The sequence below is a fragment of the Chiloscyllium plagiosum genome, chromosome 30 (assembly GCF_004010195.1).
Source record: "Chiloscyllium plagiosum isolate BGI_BamShark_2017 chromosome 30, ASM401019v2, whole genome shotgun sequence".
Classification (NCBI taxonomy): Eukaryota; Metazoa; Chordata; class Chondrichthyes; order Orectolobiformes; family Hemiscylliidae; genus Chiloscyllium; species Chiloscyllium plagiosum.
In genome coordinates, this window is record NC_057739.1 from 23,182,332 (window position 1) to 23,193,915 (window position 11,584).

Below are 11,584 nucleotides of genomic sequence, written 5' to 3' on the forward strand. Positions count from 1 at the left end.
AGGTTCATAGCTCCTTGAAAGTGGAGTCGCAGGTAGATAAGATAATGAAGAAGGCATTTGGTATGCTTTCCTTTATTGGTCAGAGTATTGAGTACAGGAGTTGGGAGGTCATGTTGCGGCTGTACAGGACATTGTTTAGGCCAATGTTGGAATATCCCGTGCAATTCTGGTCTCCTTCCTATCGGAAAGATGTTGTGAAACTTGAAAGCATTCAGAAAAGATCTACAAGGATGTTGCCAGGGTTGGAGGATCTGAGCTACAGGGAGATGCTGAACAGGCTGGGGCTGTATTCCCTGGAGCATCGGAGGCTAAGGGGTGACCTTATAGTGGTTTACAAAAGTATGAAAGGCATGGATAGGATAAAAAGTCTTCTCTGGGGTCGGGGAGTCAAGAACTAGAGGACATAGGTTTAGAGTGAGAGGGGAAAGATATAAAAGAGACCTAAGGGGCAACGTTTTCACGCAGAGGGTGGTACGTGTATGGAATGAGCTGCCAGAGGAAGTGGTTGAGGCTGATACAATTGCAACATTTAAAAGACATTTGGATGGGTATATGAATAGGAAGGGTTTGGAGGGATATGGTCCGGGTGTTGGCAGGTGGGACTAGATTGGGTTGGGATATCTGGTCGACCTGGACGGGTTGGACCGAAGGGTTTGTTTCCATGCTGTACATTTCTATGACTCTATGACTCTATGAATCTATTTGACAGTTTTAAGATTTTAACTTTTTCCACCCAAGTGCACTTGTTATTGGGAGTTAAAGTTACTCCCTTAGGCTTGACATTCGGGGTGAACTTTGAAATTAAAAGAATGACTAGACATCATCTTCAAAACCGAACACTGTTTAACATTGCAGCTGAAACAGAAATCCAAATCATGCAGTGGTCAGGCAGCATCCATATATCTACGTTTCCAGTTGTTGTCGGATTTTCTTTCTGACTTCCATCATTTTTAGTGTTTTCATTTTGTTCAATGGAGCTTAGCTTTGTTGCAAACAAGTTTTCAGTGAAGTCAATATCCTAACTTACTGGGAAATATTCTTTGAGGACTGCTCATGTTGAAAATTCATTTCTCGGAATTATACAATTATGCATGGTTAAATTAAGTTCTGTTAGAAATTAAAGCTCATAAACGAACATGCATCAGAATGTAGAGAGCTAAATTATTCATTTTGATCTATTTTGTTTAGATATGATTCACTGGTGCAGTCACAAGCAAGGGAACTCTCGCATCTCCGACAGCAAATTAAAGAAAGTTTTAATATTTGCACTTTGCACCATCAAACTGTTGTGGATCTTACGAAGGCCTTTGAGGAGCTGCTGCAAGCCAGTGATGTTGATTATTATGTTGGAGAAGCATTTCGCGACCAGCTAAACCAGAGTTTACATCTGGTGGAAACACTAGAGAACAAGTTTAATTGTGGTAAGCTAACAGGAAATTTTGCTGGGTTTGAATTCCTAGTTTTAAAAGGAACATTTATTTAACTATATATTCATCACCTGACTTAATTTAACATTTGAATATTGCACATGCTTTTGTCCACCATCAGGACTTCCTACTCTTTAACTTTATGGTCATGCTTTTCTGGTAATAATTTCCATTCAGTTTTGATTTTGTTACCTGTTATAATGTAGATGCCGACTCTTGCCACTAGACAGCTCTGAGAACCAAATTTCTGACCCTGACAATGGGAAGAATTTGATAACCCCTCAGGTTGGTCTACACCTGCACTAGGCTGAGGCCAATGTGCTAGTGAGTTGCATAACCAGGAAAGTTGGAGGATTTTACACCTAAGTAATAAGGGTCAGGGGACCAAATTTGGGAAGATGAGCTAAATCAAAAGGTTGAGCCAAGCTGAAAGAGAACCATATTAATATGGGAAATATAAATAGATCCTGACAGGTGGAATAGAGGGTAAATCAACAAATAAGGCTAAAAGTCACAAAAGTAATAAAGAACAAAACTTAAGGCTGTATATGTAAAACATGTAGCTTCCAAAATACAACAGATGAACTGAAGGCTCAAATCAAAATAAAGTATGATCTAAAAGCCATCATAGAGACACGGCTGCAGGATGACATAAATTGAGGTTTTAACATTGATTGAAGGTAGCCTAGATAAGGAGTTTATAAAATGTTTTCAGGTTAGTTACTTAGAATAACATGTTCTTGAGCCAACCAGACAGCGTGCTATACCATACCTAGAATTATACAATGCAATAACACTATTTAATGTCCTCTTTGTGAAGGTGCCCCAGATAGCAGAAATCCTAATATGAATGTATTTTACATACAGTTTGAAGCAAAGGAAAATGGGTCCAGGACTAGTATGTAAAACTTTAAGAGTAATTTGAACAGTATGAAAGCAAAGCTAGCTGCAACGAACTGGTAAATAAGCGATAGCTCTACAGAGATACAGTGGCAGACACTAACATGGATATTTAAGAATACATTGGTTAGTTACTGTATTCCCAAAAGGATCTACCATTTATGGAAATTAGTATCAAAGTTAAAGAGAAACTTTATCATTATACAAAGATGGATGGATGGCAAGTCAGAAAATTGGACAGAATATGAAACAGCAAGTTCATGACTCAAGAAAAATGTTAGTATGCTGATGCAGCAACTCATGTGCAAAGCTAAAAGAATACTTTATTCTATTATGAGGGGATTTGAAATCAAAAGTGTTGAGGCTATGCTTAACTTGTATAGAGCATTAGTGAAACCGCACCTGGAGTACTGTATTGATCTCCTTATTTGATGAAGGATGTAATTGAGTTCACAGCAATTCAATAAAGGTTTACAAGCTAATATCTAGAGTGCGTAGGTGTTCTAATGAGGAATGGTTAGTCGGGCTAGTTTCATATCCACTTGGGCTTTAAAGAGCAAGATTGAAACATACACAGTTCTGGGTGGTCTTGATGAGCTGGATGTGGAAAGGGTGTTTCCTCTTGTGGGAGAATGAAAATTTGGGGGTCTTTTTTTTAAATCACAGGGGTCAATTTATAGAATTGGGCCTGAAGTTTCAATTCAAAATTGTACTTTTGGGTAACTGGTGTTTTTAAAAAAAAAGTGGTGGAACTTTGAATCCAATTCAGTCTGAGTTTGCACAATCATTTACACTAATTTTAAGAATGTAGTGCTAGAAGCTGACAGTACCCACAAATTGGATTGATCCCCTAGATGAAATTAATCTCCTTTTTCAGTTTTTCATTGAATGTATCACTTGTAGTCCTTCCAGGAGGCTAAAAATGTAAGCTGAATGATTGAGACACAAGATATGTACCTTTTTTTTGACAGGAAGGGAAATTGCCTTTAAAACTTAAGAGCTGATCACTCAACTTCAATCTAACTTGAAAATAGTTTTAAAATGTATAAAAATTATTTTCAGCACTTTTACTCACAGCTACCGTGATTATTAATGCTTATATTTTGCGATAAACACATCTTCTGCTGTATTAATCAAACCTTTACAACTTTTCCTTTTTAGTACCTCAAGGAGTAAATGTTAAGGCTTTTTAAATTATATTTTTAAGTGCTGACAAATTTGCCTGGCTTCTAGAAGTTTTTGCGTAATACTTAGTGGATTTGGTTGAACACTGCTTGTGATATGAATGCAATTTGAGCTAGAACTGCCAATTGTGGTAATTTGCCTGCAGAACTTGACAGATGTTTTCAATTGTTAAATGAATTAAGATCTTATAGGGAACTAGCTCATTAACTACATGCGAAGGTGTTAAGCTCCTCAGAGAATGGAATTAAATTCTGTTTGAATTGACGTTAGTACTTAAGGTTACTTCAAGCTGAGCCTGAATGCATATGGGAGAAACTGCTGGAAGTGGCCCGAGTTGTTCCCAAAAATTTTCAGAGAAATGTGCAGTGAGATAGTGAATTCTGAATAATGAAGAAGCTGTGTGTATTGCAATGGGAAGTTTTCTTACGATAAGCAGTACTTCCTTTGTTGTGAATCAAATAATGTAATAACTAAAGATTTCCTGATGCAAGAATTGTTAAAACCAAAGAAAAAACATAGTCGACATCAGTTATCTTGAACTGGATATGCCTCACTAACATTAATAAAATGAGCTTTTTAAAAATGGAATTCTATTTTAAAATGGAATAATGAGAAAAACAGTTTTAACCTGTCAAGTCCTGTGACCCTTCATCAAAACCTGCCAGAGCTGCTGAGTTTCTCCCAGCATTTTCTGTTTTCATTTCACTTCTCCAATATCCGAAGTTCTTTGTTTTATTTTATTTGTTAAAGACTGCTTTAAGGAATTTGCACTGGGCACAAAATTAGTTTTAAATTCATATTAACTTTGCACTGAAATAATCCATGCTTCTTTGGCCATTTGTTTATTGCAGGTGATATATCTTCTGTTGGAGACCACACACTTCTTGATTTCTCTTCAAGGTAATGACAAAATGGACATTCAGAACTTTTGCAAGCCATGATTTATGTTCTTTGTTTCAGTTTATCTGATCCCAATTTGATGTCATTATGCCTTTATATCAAGATTAATCTGTATTATTCGCTAGTTCCTGTTTAAAAAAGGACTTTGATGTGCCGATCGGTGTACTGTTATTTATTTTGACTTTGAAGAAATCTGAAATTTCATTTTAATTGTATTTTTCCTGGATATTTGATTGTAATACGCAGCAGGCAGATTTAATCTAATGATACACTGCTATCGTTATTTGTTCGTGGGATGCGCGTGTCACTGGCTAGGCCACATGTATTGCCCATCCTTAGTACCTCTGGCATTGGCTGTGGTGAGCTATCTTCTTGAATCCCTGCAGTCTATTTGATGGAGGGACACCACAATGCTGTTGTGGAGGGAGTTCCAGGGTTTTGACGCAGTGGCAGCAAAGGAGTGGCATTATAGTTGTAAAACATAATAGTATGTGGCTTGGACAGTGGTGCTGTTCTCTTGCATATGAAGCCTTTTCCTTCTCATTGGTATATATTAAAGGTTTGGAAGATGTTGGTGAGTTGCTGCAGTGCATCTTGTAGATGGCGCACACTTCTGTCACTGAGCATTGGTGTTGAAAGGAATGGAAGTCGAAGGTGGATGGGGTGATAATCAGTTAGATTGCTTTGTCAAGGGTGTTGTCAAGCTGCTTGAGTGTTGTTGGAGCTGCACTTACGCCCAGTCAAATAGACCTTCTTCCAACTCACCTCTGACTTATACCTTGTAGATGGTAAAATCATTGAGGAGACAGGAGGTGAATTACCCACCTCAAAATTCCTAGCTTCTGACTTGGTTTTTGTAGCTATCACTTGAATGACTAGTTCAGTTCAGTTTCTGATCAATAATAACCTCACAGAATGTAGATAGTGGAGAATTCAGTAATGATAATGCTATTGAATGTCAAGGGGCATTGGTTAGATTCTCTTTTGATGGAGATGTCCATTGTCTTCTGTGGCGTAAATGTTACTTGCATTTGCAATCTTTCTGAAGTATTAATGGCTTAGCAAGTTATTTGATTATTCTGCATAAGCAAATTCTACTTACAAAGGAGGATTCGGTGCCAAAACATTTCATTTTTGACATTAAAATATTTTGTGGGTCATTGACAATGCTTCAGTTTAATAGTGACCCTATTGTATTTTGGAACGTTTCTGGGCAAATGGGGCTATACACTCAGTGCAAGCTGCCACTTCTAGCAAAACTCCAAAACCACAGACATTATGACACTTTTTGGATACCTCAGTCATTTACACAAATTCACTAATGCCAGCATTTTTAACCAATTTGATTCAAAAGAATGAAATGTAAGAAATCAGTTTCACAGCCAGATGTTTGTTAGTTCAGTACAGCTAGCTTCTTTTCCCACTAATTTCAATTTACCACACATTTCCATTTTGTTAACAGCATGGATTAAATCACTCTGTTGGGTGTAGCTCTGTGTAAACCATATTAGTAATTGATTCATTATACTCAACAGCTATCATCTTACTATATCTTAATAGTAAACTTCTCATGATGGAGAGGACAGTTACTATGCCTTCAAATTAACTGTTGCGCTACAATTCGTTTTACACTGTTTTTGTAATTTTAGGTGACGTACAACATTTATAACTTTAGAGTATGAAATACATTATCAATATCTTAAACTAATAAGCTTAATGATTAATGCATTATTTAACTGTGTGGTGGACAACTTTTTCTCCAAGCATTTTATTGCATTATTTCTATAATAGTGGTTACAGCTAATTTGAAATGCATCAATTTGTAAATCTTAATATAGTGTTTATTTTTATGTTTATTACAGTCATTTGTTAAAATTAAAGGTCAGTCTCTTGATGTAGCAACACGACTTGTACTAGGAAAACCAAACCAAAAGAATTCCATGCTTGTGCTATAAATTTCTTCACAAATGAAAACCATACATTGGATATCCAGTTGACCATAGATGGAGAGAGCAGTGAGGAAATGGTTTAGAAGCTGAGTATATATGAGGTGTTTATTGAGAGAGACCCAAAGGGCAAATATTGTACTCCTTGCTAAGTTTTCACGAGTTTAAATTAAACAAATAATCACTTTTAAAGCCATTATGCAGCCTTCCTGTGAATGTTTTCCCTATTTGCAAGATATACTATTGCAGAGTGCTGTGATCCCAGTATGAACCCTTAGCTCACTAAAGCCAAGTGGCATAAAACTTTCCCCATACCAAACCTACAGTTAGCTCATGCAGCTTTTATTCAACTTCAGTCTGTTAGCCTTTTATAAAGCTTTCATGAGGTAGATGATGGCCTAGTGGTATTATCACTCAACTATTAATCCAGAGACCCAGGTAATGTTTTGGGAACCTGGATTTGAATCCCACCGTAGTAGATGGCAGAATTTGAATTCAATAATAATTTGGAAATAAGGATCTGATGATAATAGACCCATTGTTGATTGTCAGGAAAGACCCATCTTGGTTCAGTGACATCCTTTAGGGAAGGAAATCTGCCATCTTTACTTGGTCCAGCCGACATGTAACTCCAGACACACAGCAATGTGGTTGATTCATTGGTGCCCAGATCCCATGAGTGATTTTAAAAAACAGATTTGTTTGAAATCTTTTTAATGCGATAAGGTGGTGAAATTTTTGTTCATAGCCTTGTACTTTAATAATTAATTGCCATGGAGGAAATGGCACTAGTGTAGTGCTAAGTGAGTCCAGTCTTCTTGCCCTCACCTCATAAGTCAGAATTTTGTGGCTTCAGCCCCTACTTGAGGTTTACACTCCAGTGCAATATTGAGAAAATACATTTCTTAAAGTGTTATCTTTTGGACAAGACATTAAACATTAAGAGATGAACATGAAAGAATCCAAAACAAAAGATTAGAAAAGAGGAATCTTCTCCTAGTGCTGTGAAAAACATTTATCTTTCAATGTCAGCCAAAAAGAGATTTGTTAATTAATTAGTTAGTTTTAGTTATGTTTCTGCTGCGAAATGGCAAGAAGTACATTGCTGGAGATAATCATGATAAATAAGATTCTACAGTCTGTACTAATAATTGAACAGCTTGTATATTAGACAGATTTGCATTGTGATATTTCATTCATGCGTTTTGCACTGTTTCCCCTTCTGCAGTGCTTCACATGAAGGGGAAAAATTGAATTCCATGGCAAACTTGAATGTAGGAGTACTTCTAAAATAGAGGAGAACATTTACATCTCTGTTAATATGAGTGGTTGAGGCAGGTGCTGTTCCAGCACCTTTGATTAAATTGAATAATCTGGTGAGGCTAAGAATTGCACACTAATCCTAATGCATTTATTAATCTCATGCCACTGTTTCTAAGATAATGGATCCTCTGAATGCTGAACAGAAGAATTCTTTAAGCTAGAGAAATCAATCCATTCATTGCACTAAAGAACGTGCAAGCAGGAACACAATTTAGTTTATCTGTGAGAAATATTGATAAAAGTGGCTCAGTAACCTTATTTTGGAAAAAATTTTGAGGTTAGTTAATATATGGATGAGTTGATTGATGCATCTTCATGTTTTGATAGTTACTGTGTTCCTTCAGTTATTCTGTCAAAAATTCAGTTTGTCTACTTCGTGTAGGCTAAAACCAAAAGTGGACTAGTTCTTTTTTGATTGGGTGGGGGAAGCTGTTGGGAGTTCTCATATAATGTTTTTCTGTGCTTTAAGCAACTGTAAGAATAGTGCGTGATTCCTTTCTCGGCTTCAATGCCTGTGCAAATGCCTTAGATGTGCTTTGAACAAGTTTAAGGTTTATGGCTTCCGGCATGCACTTCATGTAAACAAGCATGCTATCCAAATTTAGTCCCATCTACCGAGAGTCTCTCTTCTCCTTCTCTTTGGCTAGTCCTCGCAATCTTCAACATGAAGTTCTCTACCTTCGAAAGCAGCTAGAAAGTGAGCGCAAACAGTTGCACAAGCAGCTGAATGAACTTCTTCATGAGAATCAGGCCTTGTCACAGGCAACAAAAAATCAACTTGATCAGTAAGTTTATACTCTGCATTAATCTGGGCAATCATGTGCAATGATAGTAGTTTACTATTGGAACAGTTTATTCAGACAAAAATATTCTTATTACAAAGTTACGGCTGTTTGATCAACTTGAAGGAATGTTCTGGAAATATAGATGTGATAGTTTTTGAACTTTCAGTTAAACTCTGGTGTAAACGCTACCAAGGATTGGGAAGGAAGTTAGGGAATGGGAAAGGAGGATCTTTGAAATTGGACAACTCCGTGTTGAGTCCTCCGGGCTGTAGGCTGCTCAGATGGAAGGTGAGGTGTTCCTTCAATTTGCAGCTTACAGCCCGGAGGATTCAACATTGGGTTCCCCAATTTCAAATAACATCCCTTTCCATATCCCCTGACTCCATCCTAGCATCTGTGTAGATTAGAGCCTTAGTTGTCTGTATGGTTCAACTACTTATTAAATATTCAGGGAATCCAGACTTTTGCATTCCAAGCGCTGAAGTAAGAGTTGTAATCCAAATTACAATTGTGATTCAAATTCTGGTGTCATTCATGTAAATTGACTTGAAATTTACAGCTAAAACTGAGGATATACCATGATAAGACTATACTCTGGCACTAACAACAGCCTGGAGACAGATCAGTGTTGCAATAGGCTATTTCTGGACAATGTCAGTTTTGGTTGGTTTACTGAAGAAAGTGCTGTAGTGGAATTAGCATAGAACCTTCCACTTTCCTATTAAGACAGAGTTTTTGTGAGGGGGTTTCTGTTCCAGACTGATGACTGCCACGAGCTGAAGTTAACGCATACCAGCTGGAGCTTAGTTCTTTGTAGTCTTAACACATCATAGGAATTCTGCTGTAAAATCGCCTAAAACTTTTACAGTTTTTTTTATGTAAATAAGATCCTAGCAATGTCCTTTGTCGCATTTGGTAATGATCAGGGTGATTTGGAGGCTCTTGTCAAGATCAAATTGAAGTGCTGCAGTCTTTTAATTTGTTGCTCACTGAACATATTGTCTTTGTTTATTGTGCTCCATGTATTGAAAGGAAATGTTTAAATCTAAGCTACAGAAAAGTTGATTATTATACGCAAAGCTGATTTTTTTTTTCCCCTGTAGGCTTTCAAAAGAGGTGCAAGAAAAGAACAAAGTTATTTATTGCCTACAGCAACAGTTGAAACATCAATCATATGTGCCATCCACCAGCCAAGTCTCTTCAGACTCTGAGATATCTGACAGAAATTCTGTTAGTTCACATGAAAGTCGATCAACCACATCTGAACCACCAATCCCTGCTGAAAATAAAAGAAAGTACCATAATGGTAAACAGCGAAGTTTTCAAAGGAGACTTTCATATAAGTCACCAGGTTAGTTGCATTCTTGCTGAGAAGTGACATTTTAGAGTTTGAGCAAAAATTCATGAGTGCTTAACATTTGGTAGAAATCTTGAAACAGTTCTTGATTTTTTTTTTTGCAAAAATGTAGTTTTCTGCAGCACCTTTTATGGCCTCAATACATCCTGGAGTAGTTCACAGCTATTCAAAGTAATTTTAAAGTCAGTGATTTTGCAAAGTGGTTTTTAGTTGGTTTGCATATAACAGTCAGGCTGGAGGAACACAGCAAGCCAGGTAGCATCAGGAGGTGGAGAAATCGACACTTCAGGTTTAACCCTTCTTCAGGACTGGGGTTGGGTGTAGGGGGAGCTGCAGATAAAGAGGGTGATGGGGGCAGGGTGGTGAAGTGGGAATAGGTGAAGACAGGTGAGGGGTGTGACCTGGTTGGTCAGGGGCTGGGAAGGAAGTTAGGGAATAGGAAAGGAGGATATTTGAAATTGGACAACTCCGTGTTGAGTCCTCCAGGCTGTAGGCTGCTCAGGTGGAAGGTGAGGTGTTCCTTCAATTTGCAGCTTACAGCCCGGAGGATTCAACATTGGGTTCTCCAATTTCAAATAACCCCTGTTCCCATCCCCTGACTCCATCCTAGCCCCTCCCCATCCCTTCCACTCTTCCCTGCCACCAACCGGATTTCTTCCTCCCATTGACCAACAAGCTCATACCCTCTACCTGTCTTCAACTACTTCCACTTTGCCATCCTGCCCTGCCACCCCCTTTACCTGCAGCTCCCCCTACACCCACCCTCAATCCTGAAGAAGGGTTACACCTGAAACATTGACTTCTCCACCTCCCTGATGCTGCCTGGCTCGCTGTGTTCTTCATGCCCCTTGCCCATCTATTTTGGATTCCAGCATCTGCAGTAATTTTGTCTCTTGCATATAATAGTAAAAAAAAGTGAAAGTTTTGTAATGATGATAATAAGTGATCACTATCTGGGAGATTACATTTCCTCTTCTGATAATGAGTAGGAATATTTAATAACTCAAAGTTTGTGAGAAGATTTGTAGCTCGGGTGCTCGTTGTTGTGGTTCTGTTCGCCAAGCTGGGAATTTGTGTTGCAGACGTTTCGTCCCCTGTCTAGGTGACATCCTCAGTGCTTGGGAGCCTCCTGTGAAGAGCATCTGTGATGTTTCCTTCTGCATTTATAGTGGTATAAATGCCGGAGGAAACATCACAGAAGCGCTTCACAGGAGGCTTCCGAGCACTGAGGATGTCACCTAGACAGGGGACGAAACGTCTGCAACACAAATTCCCAGCTTGGCGAACAGAACCACAACATATTTAATAACTCTATTTTGTTCCTTTAGAACCAACATTTTACAATTATCCATCTCATCAGGTTGTTTGTAAATGAACCTCTTTGATATTAAAGTAATAGCTGTTCCTTCACTTATCCTTTAGTATCTCTGCCAATGCTTCCAGGTTTCAGAATCTCCTGCATTCTGAAGTTTTGTTAACTTTAAAGCACCATTTGTATGTTCTGATTGCCATATCACCCTTGAACTTTCTTTATACAATTTTTTTTCCAAGAATTTGAAGTAGACTTTTTAGCTTTGTAGTGTGTGAGTTCTTCAATGAAATAAGGTATTGAGTATAATTCGGTGTATGCAATTGTATGATCAACCTACCATCTTCTTATCTGCACCCTCTTTTCAGTTTTATCTCCTCTCCTCTTTTTCTGTTTCTCTTCTCTTCTCTTTTTCTCTTCTCTTCTCGCGCTGGCTCTCTCTTCTCGCGCTG

The 11,584-nt window shown here is 38.0% G+C and overlaps 1 protein-coding gene across 5 annotated transcripts in view; it reads left to right on the forward strand.

The window, feature by feature from the left end:
* LOC122564809 (myomegalin-like) overlaps positions 1-11,584 on the forward strand; it is a 137,756-nt gene that overhangs the window by 88,488 nt on the left and 37,684 nt on the right. For 4 of the 5 annotated variants that reach the window (XM_043720086.1, XM_043720082.1, XM_043720083.1 and 1 more), the window contains 4 exons: positions 1,189-1,421; positions 4,364-4,412; positions 8,329-8,466; positions 9,570-9,817. In XM_043720086.1, coding sequence (XP_043576021.1) covers positions 1,189-1,421; positions 4,364-4,412; positions 8,329-8,466; positions 9,570-9,817 — 668 coding nt within the window. The remainder of the gene's footprint in view (positions 1-1,188; positions 1,422-4,363; positions 4,413-8,328; positions 8,467-9,569; positions 9,818-11,584) is intronic. The other variant, XM_043720085.1, reaches the window with a different exon arrangement.